This window comes from Lichenostomus cassidix, chromosome Z (assembly GCF_008360975.1).
Source record: "Lichenostomus cassidix isolate B80296 chromosome Z, HeHo_3.0, whole genome shotgun sequence".
In the NCBI taxonomy this organism is placed as follows: Eukaryota; Metazoa; Chordata; class Aves; order Passeriformes; family Meliphagidae; genus Lichenostomus; species Lichenostomus cassidix.
Genome location: NC_139511.1, coordinates 72,615,977 through 72,637,690, shown reverse-complemented (window position 1 = coordinate 72,637,690; position 21,714 = coordinate 72,615,977). Strand labels below are relative to the sequence as shown.

Genomic DNA, 21,714 nt, shown 5'->3' with positions numbered 1-21,714 from the left:
CTCCACTGCCCAGGCTCCCAGGGAATGGTCACAGCCCCAAGGCTGCCAGAGCTCCAGGAGCATTTGGGCAATGCTGTCAGGGATGCACAGGGTGGGATGGTTGGGGTGTCTGTGCAGGGCTGGGAGTTGGACTGGATGATCCTTGTTGGTCCCTTCCAACTCAGGACACTCTGTGGTTTTGTGTCACTGACAGTGGAGCTGAGAGATTTTGATAATAGCTTTGATAGACTATGGATGAGTCTAGATGCAGCATATTTCTATAACACCTAAATGTGTTGTAAGCGTTATTTATCCTTTTCTCTGCTGTATGAAAGCTGAGAATGTAGGGAAATAAAAAAGTACTGTATGAGTGGGGAGATGAGACTGTGTGGTGACTACTGCAGAGCTGTGTCAGAATGGTTTACTATCTACCTTTGATCACCTTTCTAACTATGTTGTCACCAGACATCTCCTGAGAGCCTTAATCTGACATTGAAGTTTAGACAGTTGATATAATATGAAAACAAGCCTTCCTCTAATGAATAATTCTTTCCACTGAATGGAAAACTTGCAGACTACATTTTACAGAACTGATTTTATTTGTATATATTTACAGGACTCCAGAGAGATGTCTGAAGTGCACAAAACTAATTATATGTCAGCATAAGCACAGTGAACACCTTTCACTGCACAGCTCTGCGGTTTGCTGTGCTGTCACCTTCTTGTGAAAGGTTTGGTGTTTAAAGACCTTAGTTGAAATTAATATTAATATGTTTTCCATTAACCTGTACCATTTGTAGATAGAGAGATACATGTTTATTCATGCATTTGTGGTATCACCTTGAACATATTCTAGAACTACTCTTTATCTTTTAATTACATAACTTAATATAGGGTGTAGAGATGCTGACAATTCATTCTGTAGGAGTGAATTTTTAGATGAAAATTAAGGACTTCCAAAGCAAAAGCACACTGAAAGAAATAAGTGCATTAGAATTGCAAGTCAGCCAGACTTGATGAGATTAGTGGCTTTATCAAAACCAGTGAACAGTGAAGATTAAACAATGCATGGAAATGATCAAGTAAGAAAGAGATGAAGATCATAATGTTAACCGACAGAATCACAGAATGGTTTGGATGGGAAGAGACCTTCAAGCTCATCCAGTTCCACCCCCTGCCCTGGGCAGGGACACCTTCCACTATCCCAGGGTGCTCCAAGCCCTGTCCAGTCTGGCCTTGGACACTGCCAGGGATCCAGGGGCAGCCACAGCTTCTCTGGGCACCCTGTGCCAGGGCCTTACCACCCTCACAGACAGCAATTCCTTCCCAAGATCCCATCTCTCCCTGCCCTCTGGCACTGGGAAGCCATTCCCTGTGTCCTGTCCCTCCATGCCTTGTCCCCAGTCCTTCTGCAGCTCTCCTGGAGCCCCTTTAGGCCCTGGCAGGAGCACTGAACTCTCCCTGGAGCTTCTCCTGTCCAGCTGAACACCCCCAGCTCTCCCAGCCTGGCTCCAGAGCAGAGTTGCTCCAGCCCTCTGATGGCTGAGGTCTGAAATCAAACACAATTCTTAGTCTCAGACACACTTCTCACACTTCCCTTTGCTCTGCTGTGCTGGAGGAACTCAGCTAACCCAGGCTTTTCATCACAGTGCTTAAGACAGTTCTTCAGCCTGTGTAGAAGCAGTCCATGAAAATAAAAGGTTATATCATGTATGTGGTGCAAAAAAGAGTGAATCCAGTTTGTGTCATAACATTGCTGTGGGTAGACACTTGACTGATCTCGATTTTCTGGGCCTTTTTGTGCACCACAGTCTTCATTTTGATTCAGATTACATTGCTGAAGGCCTTCTAGATAGCAAAGAAATTGTGAATACTAGCAAGAAGTGAAAATTAAACACAGGAGCTCCCCAAAACCATAGGGATTTCAACCAAAGGAGGACTACTCATTCAGATGCAATGACAATCAGTTGTTGAACACTGGCTTGCTTTTGATTCCTGTGTATCACATATTCCTCATATTTCTATCTTTTGAATTTTGTGCTAAGCATTATTAAATCTGACAGCATCCTTGCAGAGAACCAGGTAAAGGGTTCCATCTGATGCTGGTTGTGAGAAGTGATATATACAACCACTTCCCAGAGCCCTGATTCTTCTGCTCTCCTTGTAATATATTTTGCAACTTACTGGGATTGTGAGTCATCATGCTTAAATAAATTTTCACTGCCAAGAAGCTGCCTTAATGATAGGATGACCTATCTGCCATATTGGTTGGTTTATGGTGCTCTCCTCAGTCTACTGAAGCTGAAGATTAGATTTAGTGTAGAACTTTAGTGGTGAGACCACAGAAGCCTTTGATGGATGATAGGAGATGTGATGTTTAGACTTTAGGCCTGTCAGTTTGTATTCTGAATTCTCTAGTATGACAAATCTGAGGTTTTGTTCCCGCAGAAGCAATTGGATTCATCAATTACACATTTTACGAGAATGAATGTAAGGGCTTAGGATTTTCCTGAAGTCACACTGTCGAGTTCCTCATACAAGAATCCTAAAATCTAAAGAACCAGAACAAAAAAAAAATGTAAAAAGAAAAAAGAAAAAAGCATTTGCTTGCAATGAGAAGCTAAAATGTGGCGTTTGAGATGTCGTTGATGTGTAAGTGTTGTCATGAGTTTTGCTATGTCTTCTAGATGGGTGGTCACATGGATAAAAACATCAGCAGCTAATTTCAGTCTGAGTGAATCAGAATAGGCTTGATCAAAACACCCAAACAGCAGTTAATTAAAAACTGGGGAGTTTTGAAATGAGATTGTGAAAAGATTCCTGCAGCATATTCCACTGTCAGGAGACAGTGTTGGTTGGATATGGTGAAAGACAAGAAGCCCCAAAGTGTCCCTGAAACTAGAATTCAATGTTGTCTCCAATAAACCATTCCCACACTGCACAGTGGCAAAACCTCTAGATGAAGATGGATGCCAATCTGGGTGAGTGGTGCTGATGGACTGCAGGGTGGGCTTATCTCCAGGGAAAAGCAGGAGGCAGCCTGGACTTTGCTGTGCCATTTAGGGCTGTTTCTGCTGGAGCTCCTGCTGCTACACCCACGAGTGCTGCAGTGGAGCTGAGTGAGGCTGGAATCATGGGGAGGCTTCTGTCCCAAATTAATGGGCAGATTGGAAGGGAACAACTTGCTATTGGCAGGAGGGATGTTTGGTCAATTCCCATTGCTAATGAGGTAATAATCAGCAGAGCCAAGCAATTCCAAGTGATCTGTGTGTGAAGACATGGAGATGGGAGATTGTAATCAGAATGGCAGTGAGCAGCCAGTTTGCCAGGAGCTTCCATGTGTTTGTGATGAAAAATATATCCTCAGGGTATCACAGCTATCATGTTGACTGCAGAGATATGTAAGATGTCTGTGGGGTCAAGAAAGGAATCCAGAAAAGGAGCACCTCTGAGGTACAACAGTGCAGACTTTCCACACATCTTGGGAGGTTCAGTGAGCTATCCTTGAGCAGCCTTTAAAGAACAGAAATTTAAGGCCACTCCTCCTCTGTAGAAGATAAACTTAGGAATTTAGGGCTGATTCATGGAAGCACTTTTGGTTTTTTTGAAAGCAAAAATTTTAACTAGGAAGACAGGTGGAGTATGTTGGTAAACTGTCCTTGTCTTGATGGATGGACATTTTTAATCCCACCTATTATCACACCCCAGAAAAACTTAGGACTCTGTAAGACCAAACATATCAAAATATCCTAAGTGAATGATCAGTGGGTTAATGAATTAATACTTTTTATCCTCAGCTACAGGAATCTCCTGGAAAACTTGAGTTCCTGTACAAGAATTCCAGCTTCTGAATTTTAGTTACTTTGGTTCTTTTAGAAAGAAAGGCAGTCTTGAACTAAAGATGCCATTTCTATCTTTAGCTTCCAGGCATTGAATACTAATTTTTCTTGCTATACTGTATTGAAAACCTTCCTGCCACTAGTAATTGCTTCCTGGTGCAGTATCTCCTTACTCAGTCACCATATGTTTAGATTAAGCTTCACACGCCTCTCATAATTTTTTAGAATCCAGATAATTTCTGCAGGTCATTTTGTAACTCTCTCCAGTGTCTTGAACCCCCAAAGATGAAATGTCAGAACTGGGTGCAGTAAATTCAGAAAAACTATTACCCCACAATATATATGGATATGTATGATTATTTTCTCTTGCTTATATTTTATTTTTTTCACATGACACCACTTATGGTGGCATATTTTGTTCCCACCTACAGACACATGCTAAAAGTTCATGATCAGTGAGACATCTAATGCATCTACTAGCAGTAGAGATGAAGATGGTACAGGATTTAAACTGGTTATTGCCAGTGACATTGTCATCAGCATATGATGGATGGGAGGAATGTGAACTACATTTTTTAACATTTATTGTCCCGAAGGATGAGACAATCAAATAGCTCCATCAGGCTGTGTAAAAGAAGACATTTGCTTCTGCAGTCTTCTCTGCTGAGCCCACAACTCCTCAACTCTGAGTTCAGCCTTTCAAGCACCATTCTCTTCTGGACAAGGCAACTCAGGCTCTCAAATAAGCAGAAACAGCACAAGCAGCAATGTGATTTTTTTTTTTTTGTGCCATAGTCCTAGTGAAGTTTAAATTAGTCTAAGGACATCAAACATTCCTGCTTCCCCTGCCACGTCTACATCAGCTTCTTTTCCTGCCAAACAGGGATCATCCCCTCCCAATGGGACAAAGTAACCTTAGGAGAACAGGCCATGAGAAGTGGTAGGACACTCTCTTTGAGGAAGAAAAATCCCTGTATTGATATCAAACCTTAAACCTTTTGACCAAATCTTGTAGTTTTTGGCGTTGTCACATAGAAGTATGAACAGAAGCGAAGGCCAGAGGGATTTGATCTCTCACAATGGGCTCTGATTAAATCAACACCTACTGTGTCCTGGTCTAGGTGAATTTTCCAGGGTCTCTATAGCCAGTATTTTTGCTACAGCAGCCTGAAGATCCCATGCTGACCTTGCCAGATGATGTGAGTCCCCTGTGCTTTTGGGGAATGTGTTCTGGCACACTTGGAATATTCCTGAGTAAGGAAGGTGAATCTCGACCCAAGGCTGGCCATGGATCTGCCCACACTGATGAGAGCAGGCACTGCTAATTGGACAGCACTCTTAATAAGTATTTAGTAGAAGCCTGCAGGGCCTGGTTCAGTTATTCTCATTTCTTAGTCACTGGATAATGTATATTTTTGGAAAGATCTTTGTTTTTCCTGCAGGGTAGGTGGAATCCTTCCTGCGATGCTCTGTGGTCTCGCTGCAAACAGTGTTGAGAACTGGCACTGCAGGAAGGAGCAGAATGAATGGGAAGGCAGCTTGAGAAAATGGTCCTGTTTAAAAAATGCCTGGCCATTGCACTAAATTATACTTTAAACCCTTTGTTCAATATATCAGACAAATCAGTGTCTCAACCCATGCGTCACTCGAAGGCAGGTTTGAAGTCTCGGGCTTTTTAATTCATGTAGTGTGATCAAGAAAAGCTTACTTCTGATCAAAGCAGGAGCAGCCCAACTGCAGATGATCAAAGACCTGAGTGTTAGCTGCTGTACTGAGAAACCAAATGTGTCTCTCACTAGCGAGCTCAGTAGGCAGCTCAGCTGGAGGTGAGGTTGCAATGGGGGACGTGAAGGTTAGAAAAGAAGGAGGTTTCAGTCAGTCAAAAGTGGAAAATTACAGAGTGAATAGCATCTAATTTCTTGGCACTCAGTGCAGTGAGCTGTAAAAAACCAGTCCCCCCTGAGCGCTTGCAGCTTGTGTGGTGTTCAGGTGCAGGATTTGATCCTGGAAAAGTGTTGTGGGTTTGAAAGCTGTGATTGACGTGAGCAGACACAGAGCAGTGAGTGGTGTGTAGTGCCCAGAGCCCTTAGAAAGAACAATCCTACGTGCAACTGAGCTGTTTGTTGTGATTCATTCTCAGTTATGTGCTGTAAGGTAAAGAATCGTGAATTCTTGTATTGGTTTTCCTCTAGACTTGTGACCTTTGGGGGATAAAAGTTATTTATGTTTCATCAGGGGAAGTGGAAAAAGGCAGGGAGAGGACATTATGGTGGTGACAGATCAGCTCTGTTTTGTGGATAATAAAACTTGACTGTCATTCTTCTAAAGCCAAAGCACAGACCTTTTCCATAGCAAAAGGAGTAAGTAGTATAGTCAGGTTTGTCACTTGTCACTAATCAAGAGCACAAATCAAAATAAACTGAACTACACCCTTGTTTCTTAGCTGGAGATCAGACTGAGGAGGATGATGGGGAGGACAGTTTCCATTTGTGCTAATTAAGCTTTCTGACAGGCAAATGTATCTTCATTCACAGGGAACTACATGTTTTAGAGTGGGAGTTAATAGGCAGAAGGAGCTCTCGGAGACCAGGGAGTGGGTGAGACTGATGCTTCCTCTGGGAAAGTGTGGGGGCCAAACACTCCCTGCAGGACCAGACCCTTGCAAGAGGAGGAGGTGGGTTTAAAGGACATCTCTGGAGGTTGAGGAAACCCATGCTCCTTGTGCTACAGCCTGGTGTTGTGCAAAAGCTGCATTCTAGGAAAGCAGAACGTGAAGCACTTCCGTGGGAAGAGGTTGTCCAGTGCTCCAGGGAACTGCTTTGGCTAATTTCCCACGGTGTCTGCAGCAGGAGGAATTGCTGTGAAGCAAATAAATAGCATGAACACCCCTGCGAGAAAGAGAGGAACCCTTTTTTCCTGAGTCCATTGACCAGACACTGCCTTGAAAAGTCCTTAATGCTGTTGCAGCACAGTTATTGTTTGCACCCTACATGTGGCAGCATCCATAGCATTATGACTAAGGAGGCTTCAATGGCTGTGTGTCTGCTCCAGTGAGGTTCAGGGCTGATGAAAGACAGCCCAAATGATGTTTGGGTTTGGGATCACTGCTTGGTTTCAATCAGGAGGCACAGGTCCCATCGGCCATGTTTCATCCAGCCTGTCCAATGCATCCTCCCTCTGCACTTCCACGAGGTGATAAATGGTGAATCCAATGCTCCCAGTGGTGCTGCTGGGAAAGCTGAAGCTGTTGCTGGAGGCTTGCAGGACAGTCCTTTCATCCTTGCAGGATGTGCTTTCCAGAGCTGTAGGCTCATGGAATATCTCTCCTAGAAACACAGTATTGCCTCATGGATTGATTTCCTTCCAGATCCAGAAGTGGTTTATTTTTGACCCAGTCCTTTCCTCCTTAACCTTCTGCTGCTTTAGTAACACATCCTTTTTCATTGCTATTTTTGGTTTGTGGATGGAGTAAACAGGCAATGATCAAAGCAAATGGCTGGGACACAGGAAATTTCATCTCCATTTCATAAAATGACGTCTTTGACTCCAGTGCCACAGGCTGAAGCCAGCTTTCCCCTGCTGTGGTGTTCCCACGTGACAGCATGTGCTGTTTGACATCTGAGCTGCTGCTCTCTAACTTAGCAGCACAGCCAGAAGTGCGCAGGAAAGATAAAAATAAATGTTAATCTAGATTTTTGCTCTGCTTATCTGTCCTGAGGCGCATTCGAGGTGCTGAAATCAAGTGTTGGGTGATGGGTGAGGATGAGGCTGATAGGCATTGCTGTCTCCTGCACACCCTAAGGAGCAGGAGTGGTGTGTAATGTGCTCAGTGTTGTGTGGGGTGTTTGGCTGCCCCAACTACTGTGTAGATCAGGCACATCCAGGGTACCAGCATTGTCTGACTCAAGGAACCAAAGAAAAGGATTGATACTGCAAAAGACAGTCAGAAAAAGTTTATTTCAGGAAGATGAAAACATTGTCTGTACTGGCAGCCAGAGGGGACTCCTTCAACCCTGGAAAATTCTGTGATCAGTAAGAAATTGTATGGTTTGGTCTAAAGAGAGGCTTTGGTTTAGTCTGGGGGAGCTGCCTGGAGTACATCCACACAGGGCTTTGGCCTGGTGCAAGCAGGGGGATTCTTAATCCAAATCCAGTTGAAGCCTCTTTCTCAACTTGCTCAGCTCCAGCTCAACAAGACAAGCACATGGGAGATGTGCCAGGGCACTGGATTTCAGCTGTTCCTTAATAAATACTGAATGTCCAGGTGAACAATTCAGATGGAAGGGAATTCCAAACCTTTTGGTGAGAGCCTAGATGAAGGTTCATGTTAGATGTCCCTTCAGGAGGCTGAGGAATTTTTTTCACAGAGTTCTCACTGATGTGGAATACTTTAAATATGTTATTTTCTCTACAAAGCTAATTTTTTTTTATTGCCTCGAAGGCTATACAAACACATTTCCAAATAACCACATTTTTAAAAGATGAGCTATTGGGTTTTTCTGACTTCATTATTAGGAATTTTTTTGTTGTCCTGCCACCTTGTAGGCATGGGCTTCCTCCTTCCATTCTCAAGGTCTGTGCCTCTCACTGGATCACAGAAGTGGTTGGTTTGGGATTTGGCAAAGCTGAGGTGGTGAAAACCTCAGGGAGAGGTGAAGGAGACACTTTCTAAAGCAGCATTCGACAGGCTAGAAACATTCCCAGCCGAAAACAAATTGCTTTGGGAGGCTCTTGGATTTCTCCAGTCACGGAGGGATCAAACATGAAATTTGATATTATTTTACAATGACACAAACAAGAAATATTACATTTCCAGTGATGGCTTAAATGAAGCTTTTCCACAAACCTTACCTTTATATTTCCTATTGAAGATTCAAAAGGTAGTTTGGAGTTACAGCTGCCTGAATTCCAGGATTTTAAAGGATCCATCAGAACAACTTGCTCTAGCCTTGTTCATAACAACTATTCCTCCAGGTCATCTTCTCTTAATTCTTCATTGTCCTCTCAAGTGCTTTATGTGCAGGTCTTACGAATTAGGTTTTAATACAGAGTTTTAATGATTAGGAGTGAAACTGATCCAGAGCTTGTTTTAAACTCTAAATCTTGTTTGTCATTTTAATACAGACTCATTGAGTTCACTTGACAGCCTAGGCTTTCTCTTTTCCCTAAGCATGAGTAGCTACCATTGTGTTTTGTTTCCCCTTCAGTCCAGTGACTAAAGTGAAAAAAATAACCAAAAAGGTAAATATTAATATCTATATTTTAATCAAGAGTAGCAGTGTTATTTGTGCTGTGTCTGAGCGTTAAAATCCTTTTGTTGCCAATTTTTTTTTTTCCAGAAAATAATTCCTGTTTCCTTTCCCTTCCAAATATAGCAAAAGGGTAAATCCCAATGGAAAGCACAGTTGCTCAGGAGCTGTGGAAAATCCTCTACAGACAGAATACAACCTCTAGCACTTTTAGGGTACTGTTTTCTCCAACTCAGCAGTCAGACACCCAAAAGATGAGAAATGTTCCTTAAATGATCAGTGCTTTTGCCCTGACTTTCAGTTCCAGCTGCCAAGTGCTGACTGCTGGAAAAGGTATCTCGTCCTTGTTGATGCTTCAGGATAGATGAACTCCTGTAGGAATGGACAGTAACTGGAAGTGGGTGACTGTTCTAGGATCAGCAAGGACATCTGTGCTTTCCTGGGAAGGAATAAGCTGCCCACAGGCCAGGCAGTGCAGCCTCAAGTTAGGCAAAAGTCATAAATGACAAATTTCAGCAAAATTCTGTTGATGTGCAAGACAATTATTCTAGTCTAAACCTTGTTTATGATATCTTTTCTTGTTGTTTCTCAGGTATTTCGAGTTTTACGAAGGGCCTTTGGAATACAATTCTACCAAATGCCTGGAATTACGGCAGGACATCATTGAGGTGAAGGTTTTGTCCATGTAAGTATGAAATAAATGTAAGAAGTAAAAGTATTTAGCAATAAAAGTACTGCTAAAAATGTCAGTTTTAAGGTAGATGGAATAATAAATTACAATGGCATTGTCAGATGGTGCAAGGGTCAAGAGATCACATCAACAGGGATCTCAGAAGGATTCCCTGAGCTTCTCTTACCTGTGCAAGCAGTGTTTGAATTTGATCTGAGGTCCATTTGAAAAACATGGAAGCTTTTCCCATACATTGAGACATTTTGGTCAGGCCCAGTGTTATTGCTGGGAATTAAACACAGTGTTTGTAATATCATATTTCCAATGATTGAAGACTAAGGACAGCCAGACTGACTCATGCAAGTGTCCATCTAGCTTAAGGCTCTTTAACTGACAGTGGCCAGAAGTGAAGGCTAAGAAAGGAGGCAAAAAGCTCAGCCCTTCCTGATAATAAGTACTGGCATGGGGACTTGTGGAGTGGTAGAAGGAGTCCAGACTGGAGTAATCAGAGTGGACAGTGGACCTCTCTATTAATTTGTTTAGATATTTCCTGAGCCCATTCGTATTTTTGACCTCCTCAAACAGAAGAGAGTTTCACAACTCAAAACACCTCTGTAAAAAAGGTTAGAAAATGTGATTCTGGGACACAATAAAATATCTCTAAACTGTGTTTTGTGGTCCTATGTCAGGAAATGAATGAATGAATATATGTATATATACATATGTATATGTGAAGCCACAGCAAAGAAGCTGGGTGAAGAAATTGGTTTGCCAATGGGACAGAGCACAGGCCTGTATTTTTAGTGTTGCCTTTTTGCATTTTCAGCATTTACCAGAGTTGAGATGCTTATATTGTGCCTAATCCCTCACCACATCTAAAGCCAGTGGTTTAGCAATGTTTCAGGCAATGCACAAGATCTGCAAAGTGCAAAATGTCAGTCCAAAGTGCAGCTCTACAGGTGCATAACATTAAGCAGCCAGGGCTACAGAAAATACAGTTTATTGCTCCAGGTCTGCATGAGTCTGAGCATGTCTCCCTCACTGACTGTGCACAAGAAAATGTAGGTTATGTCCTTGCCTTCTGTACTGGATGAAGGATACACGAGTAACACACTTTGCACTGCTTGCTGACTTGCAGTGCTTAAAAATAAATAGGAGGGGTGAGAATGTCACACCTCTGCCAGTGTTCTGCTGAAGGTGGGGAGTTTTGAATTGGTTTTTTTCTGGGGTTTTGGGGTTTTTTTTGCATACTTATCAGAGGACACAGAGAATTGCTCATTTTTCTTCATCTTATCCACTGGCCCAAGGAAGGTAGTGGACTCCTGCTCAGATAGATATGAGTTACCCTTAGTTCTACAATAGATGCCATTTGACATTAAGCTCTTTTATTCTGCTGGTCTCTTCTGATTTTCTTGATTCAAATGTGCTGCTTCCAAAGTCAGCCCTTATGGTAGTGGAAGATTTCCAAGTTAATGTGCTCTGGTGGGCTACAAAAAGTACAATATGACCTAATTCCTTTCTGTAACTTCCACAGCCTGGGAAATGCTAAGTTCTACTTGCTTTAAATATATAATTATCTTAAAAGTCTTTGCTTTATTCAGACATTAAAAGCCCTCAAGCCTGAAGAGAACTCATTAAAACCTATCAATCTAGCAGAAATCACAGACTTCCAAATTTCCTAGTCAGATTATGCAGTTGCTTCCTACCTCTAGATACTTGCAAATCCTTCAATTATCTCTGTTGTCCAAAAGTACAAGATTATGTGTGAACTTCAGTGTGGAAGTTCTTGGAATTGGTGATATCATCAAAAAATGAGTCATCTGTATCAGCCTAGTAGAAACAGCAGTGTAAGTTTTTTTTAAATGAAACTACAGGTATATTGATTAGCAGAGGAGGAGGGAGAGATCCTTATGTAAAGAGCTTTTCATTTTCCCTTACCATCACAGACTCTCATCCCTACACGTGAGCTCATAAATTGTTCATAAAATAAATTTATCCACAGTGCAGTGCTGCAGGATTTCACAGATTAAGTTAATCTTGCCAAAATACAACCATAGATTGTATTTTGTATCCCCTTTTCCAATACTCCCCTTCTGGGCCCTTCTGCTGGGTGCAACTTTCCCCCAAACCCAGCTGATGGAGACCCATTTTCTTCCCAGCAGATTTTGGTAGAGTAGATGCTTCTTGCTCAATATTGCATTTTTTTATCCTGAAAAAACCGAGAAATCCTATCAGGGAAAAGAATTCAGTCCCAAACATCAATTCTTGTGTACACAGGGCTTAGACTGGCTATGTCTGAGCAGAAAATGGAATAAAAATGATGAGTTTTGTACTGTCTAGACTGACTGATTTGCCCCATCAATTTGCATGATACTCTATCTGCAGCTGTTTTAGGAAATTAAGCCCTTCTAATAAACAGATTTTCTTTTCTTTCTTTCTTTTTTATCTTTTAGGGTGAAACAAACTGAATTGTTTGACAGATGGAAGAGCCTACAGATGTGCAAATGGGAGATGAATGTCACAGAAGCCAATTTATTCAAGTAAGAATGGCTCACATTAATGAGACTGAGTAAAATTTACTTTAGTTTGAGTTTAGCTTCCTGCAGAGAGATCAAAATTTCATATGGATAGCAAGAGTAAACATGACAATATTTGGAGTACGATTCTTTTGAATAAATATGGACTTTTCCCCCTACTTAAAAAAAACCAAAACAACAACAGCAAGAGTGAAAAAATGCTTTTCTGGCATGTGGAATATTGTTCCAGGAAAGGCAAGGAATTTAGCATGGGGAAGACTTTCAGGTATAATTTTGGCAAAAGTGAGGATGGAGGTGAGATTTAATGGCTTCAGCTAATACATCAACCTAACTCCCCGGTGGCCTGGAATAGTAATGTCACCAGTAATTTAGTCTACAAAATATTCAAACAGGGTTTGTTTTTTTTTTTTCCCTGAGTGTTTTAGGTACTGCCAGACCTTGTTTATTATTGTATTTCTTTTTTTTTAATGGTTTGTCAGTTCTTACTCACAGGCTATCTACATATTTTTTCTGGTCTTCAGAGACCTCTCAGTTTCTGTTGTGATCTATCTTTCTTCAAGTAACTTCTCTGCTGAAAATCCTCCATGATCCTCTCATGATACAGATTTTGAAACTGGTCTTGTGAAGGCAACAGTGGACTGAAGCCAAACCAATTTTTGAATGTTATATATTGATATATTCTAGTGCATATTTGAGTAGGTTTTGAGAAGACTCACTGTTTCAGAGTAAGTGCAGCAGACTGAATTCTGAAAGTCACTGGTACAATTCAGGGCTGTTGTTTAGAATAAGGCCCCCAGCTTTATCCCAAATTCTCTTGCATGATTCCAGGAAATAGCTGTCAGGAGTTAATGAGAGAATGTGAGAATGCATGTGCTGAGTTAGTCATTGACATCTTTAAAAATAACATTGTTAGTCTCAGGCTCATAACAGTTTCTCCAATGTGATCTCCACACCTAAGTTTTTTTAGGTGGTTTTTTTTTGCTGTATTTTTCCTGGAAGTTACTTGATAGACAATTATCAGAGCCTGTTTTGAAGAGAGGAGTCATTCAGTATTACAGCTCATTATTTTAAAAACAGCTGGAGTGACAGGAGTAATGAGTGTGCCCACAGAGCAAGTAGCACTTTGAGGTATGGAAAGGAGCACTTTGAGGTTTGGAGGCCAGAGCAGAGGTGGGAGCAATGAGAAAGGATTATCCAAAGACCACCAGGAGCACCACCAGTCTATCTCAGGCCACCAACAGCAGCACATTAAACAAAGAACCCCTCTCCATCCTGTGCACTGAGAGAAAAAAGAGATTAAAGACTCCTGTCACTGTCTGCATCTGCCTGACTGATGTATCACTGCTTCAGGAACTCTCACTGGCACCCAGGTGTTGCATAACCTTTGTTAGGTGGTTCCAGGAACAAAGGTTATGCTTGTCATAAAAAGTAAAAATTTAAAAAAACCCAAACCCCAAAAAAGTCTGAAATCTGTTTCATTTGTGTCATGTGGGATGGAGACTTCAGTGTATGAATGTGTGGGGAAGCTGCTGTCCCTAAAAGCAGACCAAGGTCTCTGAGTTTGGAGCTTGTTTAATAGGAAGTTGAAAGGTGTAACCCTCTGAGCTGAGGGATTTTGAGCTTTGCCAGTCCTGGACCATCAGGTGAGATGGGGAGAATCCAACAGGATTTAAATGGCAGCTACTTGAGCAGCAGGGAGGGAGGAAGGGCAAAAATTATACTAGAGTTTGTATTTGGAGACTAAGGAAATCATTTTGTTTGAGAGCCTTCTTCCCTCAGGCATTCACATAAAGAACTGTGCCTCTGGAAAACCAGCTGGACATTGAGGAAAAATGTCTCTTTCAATTCCTAAAGGCACAACCAATGAGGTTTTTCTCATATCCCAACTATAACAATTCAATTCCACTTCCTGGTCATAATTATTTAGTCATTTTGCTGTTAGACATTATTCACTGACTTTTTCAGTCTCATTTGCTGCCTTCATCTGACGATCATTTTGTGCCATCCTGCATGAGTCAAGTATATGGGAGTAATTGGACATCACTGAAATGTTTGCATAATTCTGTATTTGCTATCTGGTGCTCGTAATAACGCCCATAAAGACGACTGGTTTGTTCTTCCAATTTAGAATATGAGGCCACACACCCCAGAGGCAAGGCATTTAATCTAGGCTATTTGAGAGCCATTTGGCTTTGGATTCATGTTTGTACATTTGCTATGACACATATTTTTCATTAAAGGTATCAAATGCTTTGTCTGAGAAATAAACCTTCTCTGGAATAAGAGTGAGCTGCAGTCAGGGCTTTCAGTGCCACCAGTAAAAAAAGAAAAGCATTCAGGGAAAGATGGGAGCTAGGAAAGGGAGCCTTGTTTGCAAAGCTGCTTTCCCCATTTACATTTCATATGAAACATGGTAAAGGGATCAGAGCCAAATACTTTTTCTCTCATAATGTAAATCCCATGTTTGGGATTTTATATGGTTCTTGTTTGCATTGGAATTTCTTCTATTTTGTCCCAGGGACAAAAGAAATTTTGGTCATTTGTCTGAGATTTTGTAGTCGTAGGCATGACCAGTTTTCCTGGCACCCATCTGTTTAGGCCACATCATCTTCCTGATGCCCACATGTGTAAGGCCAAAGGCAAAACTGAGATATTTGAAAGTTGTTTTGTTTTATTTTGGGGTTTTTTTTTTTTGTTTTTTGGGGTTTTTTTGTAATCAAAGTGTTTTGTGCTCCACAGCAGTCTGGTTAGTGGGGCAGTGTCTTTGGATATCACTGTGTTTAAATACTGCCCTGCAAATTTCCACATCCCCAGATGAACTCTTTAACCCATACACTTCTTGCCCAGTGACAAGTATATAATTTAAAAAATGTAAGGCAAAGAGGAACTAATTAATTAAGGTGGTTTTGCCAGGATGTTGGAGGCAGAAGCTCAGCTTTGGGGATCAGAGCAGGGCAGAATTTGCACATGTATTTCCCATACCCTAGAAGAAACAAGTGCAGAAGTCTCGTTTATTTTCTTTTATTTTTGCTTTACCATATTTTTCTCAATCTAAGAAGATTTCACTGAATCTAAAATTTTCTGAGGGAAAATCCAGCAAACTACCATTCTACCCATCCTAGAGCTAAAAAGTTTCTTTTTGCTCAAAAGTCCCCTGTTAGGAGCAACAGCAATTGCAAGTCCTGTATCATACCATCAACTCCTTGACCTTATTTCTCTCTTTTTCCTTTCACAGGTCTACTCTGTCGAGGTGTTGCAATGCCCCATCCTTTCTGTTCACCACCCAGAAAAATACTCCCTTGGGAACTAAACTGAAATATGAAGTGGACACTAGTGGAATATTCCATATCAACCAAGAAATCTTCAAAATGTTTCCAAAGGTGCCTCTGCCCATTTGCAGGATCAGTTTCACTGTACTTGCTGCATTAGGCACTACCCCATAGCCAAGCATTTAGCACTTGTCTGACATGCCTACAAATCTCATTGCTTATGTTTTGAAAATTTTTATTTTTGATGCAATATTTTAGATGATCATCCTGTTTTGTCCTGGTCATGAGCAATATATATGTACATATACATATACATACACATATACATATACATATATATATATACATGTAATTTCCTGCACAATGTTGCTGACTTAGGAGCAACAGGAGTGGCAAATAAAATAATTTAAGAAAGCTAAATAAAAGAGGCACTTACTGATCAGAGCTCTTTTAAAGTATACTATTCACATAGATTTAATCCAACGTTTGGGGGTAGGTTTGCTTTTCTTTTCGGCATGATTATTTTATAATTCATATTCACAATGACTATTTTTATACTTACTTCTGTATGCAGATTATCTGTGAATGGGCTTCACAATTTTTAAATACATTAATCATAATGATTATTCAAAACCTTTCCAGCAAATAATGCTTGACCTCCAGGGCCATCCAAGGTTATAATCAGTGGGAAATTCCCTTTACACACGATAACTGATGTGCAGAAATGGGCTGCTGTGGCTGCAGATTTATCACAGGGTGCACCCTCTCAATTTACAGCAGCACACTTGGAGTGGGTAGCTGAAATTTATCCCTTTTGAAAAGTCAGACATATATTCAGGTTAAGTACTTAGATTTGTGCCATTGAACCTGTCCTTCAGGGTCCAACCACTTCTAATCCTTTGGCTTTCCGAGCACTGCTGAGAGGTAGGGAAGTGCTGTTATCTAAAGGTGCAGATGGGGAGCTGGGGCAGAACCAGGGAAAGGCTCGGATCCAGGAAAGCACTTTGGCATCTGGAGATGTGCAAAGAATGGGAACATCTGAGTCCAGGAGTATTATCCTCAAAACCCTGCCTGATTAGGCAGATGAGTTCCCTGAAACACTGAACCCCTGAGCTCTGCTAGGAGCATGTAGAGCTGCTGTGGTGTTTGTCCAGGTATGATCAGGATGCTCTGAAGGCATTATCCCATGTAAAAATGCTTTTGGGAGTCCCTGGCCAGTGGCCAAACCCACCCTCTGCACAGGAGCAGGGCTGCAGCCTGGAAAATACAGGAAAATAAAGAGCTGAAAGCACAGCAGCAGTGCTGTAGGGGCAAGAGCCTTGTGCTAAGCATGGACACCTGTCTTCTGATTTCCCTTCCAGGGCTGCCGAGGCACTTTTTGTTAAGAAATCACTGCATAAATCACAGACAGCTCCATATTTCCTCTCTGTCAGACAGCTGCTGCCTTTCTCAGACAGATGTAATTGCATGCCCTTTTTGCCTCATGGCTTATGGATGCTGTGGAAAGATCCTGGGAATAATCACCCAGAAATGTCAAGCCACTCCTGCATCCCTCTGTAGTTTGCGGCATGAGATTATTGATAAAATATGTATGTACCAAAACGAGCACTCTCATGCTTATATAAGCACATCCCTCCATATTCATAAGGTGTAGTGTGGCTCAGTTCTGCGTCACAGCCCTCTCACCCTAACAGCCCAGTTTGCTCTCAAGATGTGATTTTCACTTTCTCTGGCTTCGGCAGCAGCTGCATGTCTGTGTATGAAGGCAGAATTCTGCCCAAAGATTACAGGAAGATGCATCATCCACAAATCCAAAAAAGTGCCTGATCAAAGGCAGTGCTGGCAGTACAAGTGTTAATTAATAATCATTACTACTATTAGAACATTTAGTGTAGGTAAGCAGTAAAATTTGGGCTTTTTCTGTCTGACAGACTTCTTGGGCTTTACAGGCAGCTCTGGAACTCTGCAGAATTCCCAAAAGCAGGACACCAGAGCCTGAGGAGTGAGCAGTTTGCAGGCAGCTCAGAAAACAGTGCCTGGGCTACACCAGTTTATGGTTTGTGCCCTCATGTGGAAATCAAAGAGGAAAGCAAGTGGCTACAATTACTCCTTACCTTATTGAACCTGGGGAAAAAAACAGGTTATTGCTTTTTTTTTTTTCCATATAGGTTTGTTGCCTGTGCCATCCCTAATTGCACAGCAGGCTATGCCATCACTTTATGTACACACTTTATGTATTGCCAGAACCAGTGCCAACATCCTTTTGATTATCGCATCAAGGTACAGCTGCACAGAAGAAAAGGAAAAAGTGAAAAAAGAGACTTGTTGGCTCCATGTTTTGTAACTGTTCCCTTGCTGTGCTGTTGCAGGATATGCCCTACCACCGCTCCCAGTTTAAGAGATGTGCAGTGGTTGGGAATGGAGGAATTCTGAAGAACAGCAGATGTGGCCGGGAGATTGACAGTGCAGACTTCGTGTTTCGGTAACCACCACAGCTCCATTTTTCTTTTTTTGCCTTTTCTAGTGACAAATAGAGTATTGGAAAGCTATCCTCTCTCACGTGGGAACATGGAGTTTGCTAAATTGGCTGTGTCAAGCCTTCTTCTTGCACAAAAAAGTGTTTAAAAAAAAAGAATCCAAAACATCTTAACATTATAATATTTATTTTAAAATTATGCTTTGAGGATTTTTTCCTCCCTAACTCCATGGGGTTAATCAATGACTTATTGACAAGGGCTGATGCTCTCTTTCAGGACATCCCCTGCCACTCAGGTTGTGGATTTATCCTTCTATGGACATTAGCCCATCAGCAGTGTCCTATGAACCTGGCCATGATTTTCTGGGGCAGAGCTGAGCCAGAGGTACAACCTCTACTGAGTCACAAGCACCTTGGTCAGATGTTAACAGCTCACAGCTCATGTGCCCCAGAGCTGTGTTTCAGGACTGGTGCAGAGCTCAGGTGCTCAATAACAGGATTTACAGTAATCAGTCATCAACCCAGGGCCTCCAGAGTCACCAGAATAACTTGGAGGGTGAGGTGTCTTCATTGCTCCTCACTAAATGTGGAATTATCCAGGTTTTGCATAAACTGGGATGTCCCACGATGAGTGTTCCTGGATAAGAGAGTCTAGCAGCAGTTTTATAATCCTTAATATATATGAGAAAGATTTTTTTATTATTCATATGCATGACTAATCCTTCTCTAAATCCTGTTAAGCTCTTTGCCTGGGTCATGGCATATGACCACTAGCTCACAGATTCATGACCTCTTCTCTAGAAAAGAAAAATCTCTTTATTTCAGTTGGCCTATTTTCCTTGGGTATATTGTTGTCAGTTTAGAATAACTGAGCATAAAACAATTTCTCTGGCTTCATACCAGCAAAATATTAGATCACATTTTGGTTCACTGCAGTTTTCATTTTAATTTGACATCATATGAGAAAATTTTACAGGTTCTACCTTCAGTATTCATTGTTTTCAGACCCTTGTGTCTGCCTCTTATTCCAACTTGATAGAAAACTATTGGCTTAGCTTTCAGTGGAAAAAAAAAAGAGTCTGTGAAAGGGTCCAGACTTCATATAATTTGTTCCTTAAAAGCGTAGTGTACCCCATATATATTAAATAATTACTGTAGATTCCCTGCTGTTGTGTTGGATCACAACTATCAGTAGGGATGAAAGGAACAGTCCATGTGACACATGGAGATGGCAAGTTTTTAACCTGAAATGTGTCTGGCAAATCTCATTTATGTTTAAGGATGTCCAGTTGAGGTCCCATTTTACCACTGTTACTCTTCCTTGAAATGTACCAAAACTGATAAAAAACCCCCCAGATTATTACAGAAATTAGAAATTGGGTTGTGTTTGGTATCAGTAACAATTAAATGGAGGTTTAGACAGAACTGGAATATGAATAAATATATCAGTACTTGTGCCAAGGAAACCTCTGGTTCACTGTCTCCAAAATGTGGATTGTACACAAAGATGTGTAAGAGTTTTAAAACTCAAGGTCTGCTGACATCAGTTTTAAAGTAAAGCTTGTGATTAAGGTCATGTCAGAGCACATATGCTTTCCAGTCACCACTCCACCAGACGATCAGGAATCATAATCTTCGTCACCAATGAAATAAGTTAAAATATTTCACAAGGTGCCTATGGAGCCCTTATTACATTCAGTGATACCTTCAGGACCCTTAAGTAAATCTTTTGTGGCCAGCAGAATGCAGAAAGCCAGAAGATTGTTCTGTGAAGTAAATTCTGAAAGCAATTAATTATAGTACAATAGAATATATAAAATACACACAAGAATTGCATTTACTAGTAGTTATTGTCTGTCTCCATCTACTGGCCAGAGCAGAGCTCTGTGGTGAAGCACTGGGTGAATTTAGAGATAGGACTGCTCACTTAACAGGGTGAGTTCTTGGAGTCCTATCACAAAAATACAGTTTGTGCAGCTTGGATCATTTTTGTAAGGCATTATCACCTGCAACAAATTCAGTCACTCTTAATCCCGGAGGAAATTTCCTTTTCAGAAATTTTTTTTTCAGAAAATTCTTCCTTGTCAGAAATATTGAAACTGGTTATTTGAAAACCTTCAAATATAATCTAAGAAGCACAGTGCCCAGTGCTAGGTGGAACTGGGGATGCTTGAGGACTTGAATTGCATGACCCAGCAGAGGAAAGTGCTAGAAATGACACTGTCTTTGAGAAGGATAGCTAAAAACAATTCTTGACCTGACAAAGAGGGACTCTGTGCAAGGTGGATGTGAACCTCTTGGTTCTGAGAAGGACTTTGAAGGATTTCTGTGCATTCTGCTGCTCCCCAAATTGTCCTCTCTCTTTGCCTGATAAATTATCCTCACAGCTGAACTGTGGTATTCTGAAAACACCAAGCATCTCCTACCCTAAATACCATCACACTTTTCTCCCTGTTTTTGCCCAGCCCTGTTCTTCAGAAATATGGAGAACTTTGGGAATTAGGCATAGCAGTATTTTTGAGATGTGGGGCTTTTATTGAGGCTTGTAGATCACTCCAAAAATCTTTCAAAGCGTCACTAAGTGCCTAACTAGCCTAAACTGAGTGTAAAACCAGCTGCCACACCACAAGTGTTGCCCCTGAAAACACATGCTCAAGGTTTTTTTTCAGCTGGGTTTCCTCTAGAAGCAAAGCCAGTGTGGTAGCTTGTGAATGTGTGTTTCAGTAATTTCAGCATCTCTTGAGGGATGCTCTAAATTTTGAGAGATGATGTATCTAGGACAAGGCCAAGGTGAATGGAGGCTGGGCAAAGTCAAGGTTTGCAAACCTCACATGTTTGCTCCTAATAACTTTGATGTCCTGTGGTGAACCTGTGGAGTCAGAATTTCTGCTATTACATTGCACTGGGAGTTGCTTATAAATGGAAAAGGAAAGGAGGCAGATAGTTTTGGATTAATTAGGTCTGGATTGATTTGTCTCTTGTGGAACATTTCCCCTAAATTCTCCTGGGAATAAACCAAAGCATCTTAAAGGCAATGTTATAGATATAGTTTATTAATTATTGAATACATCTCAGCTATATAAAAGCAAGCCTTTGATTTTATAGTCTGGTTGGCCTTGGGTCTTCATCCCATTTCTTATCCTAAACTGCCAAAGTAAATAGGTAAATTGCTGTTAAGGAAGCAAAATGAGAATTGGCTACACCTGCAAAGAGGGATCATCTCTCACCAGTGAGGGAGCAAGAGACGTTTTCAGACAGCCCTCAAGAATTTATTAGATTATTGCACAGTTTGGGCATCCACTTGTTTTGATACAATTTTACATTCTCAGTCTATTTCTAGATTTGTTGCTTAGCAGAAATACTTACATAATTCTATTTTCTAGTCCTGAAAAGGTGCAAGGAATTTTTAAACTTCATTACTAATTTCTTTCCTTTATAGATGCAATTTGCCTCCTATATCTGAGAAATACTTCATGGACGTTGGGGTGAAGACAGATGTCGTGACTGTCAATCCCAGTATAATCACCGAGAGGTTATTTCTGGGTTTTTTGTATTTTCATTTCTCTGGATTTCCCAAATCTACCTTTCCCTTAATTCTGTTACACAGAATCTTTTCCCAAATCCTACTTTAAACCATCCCCATGAATCGTACATTTAATTCTGAATTGAAGTTATTCTGTATGTGGAATAAGTAG

At 41.2% G+C, this 21,714-nt stretch overlaps 1 protein-coding gene across 6 annotated transcripts in view; it reads left to right on the top strand.

The window, feature by feature from the left end:
* Positions 1 to 21,714, top strand: part of ST8SIA5 (ST8 alpha-N-acetyl-neuraminide alpha-2,8-sialyltransferase 5) — a 69,299-nt gene that overhangs the window by 39,542 nt on the left and 8,043 nt on the right. For all 6 annotated transcript variants that reach the window (XM_085043680.1, XM_085043683.1, XM_085043684.1 and 3 more), the window contains 5 exons: positions 9,660 to 9,752; positions 12,191 to 12,277; positions 15,510 to 15,654; positions 17,913 to 18,025; positions 21,459 to 21,551. In XM_085043680.1, the coding sequence (XP_084899806.1) occupies positions 9,660 to 9,752; positions 12,191 to 12,277; positions 15,510 to 15,654; positions 17,913 to 18,025; positions 21,459 to 21,551 (531 nt within the window). The remainder of the gene's footprint in view (positions 1 to 9,659; positions 9,753 to 12,190; positions 12,278 to 15,509; positions 15,655 to 17,912; positions 18,026 to 21,458; positions 21,552 to 21,714) is intronic.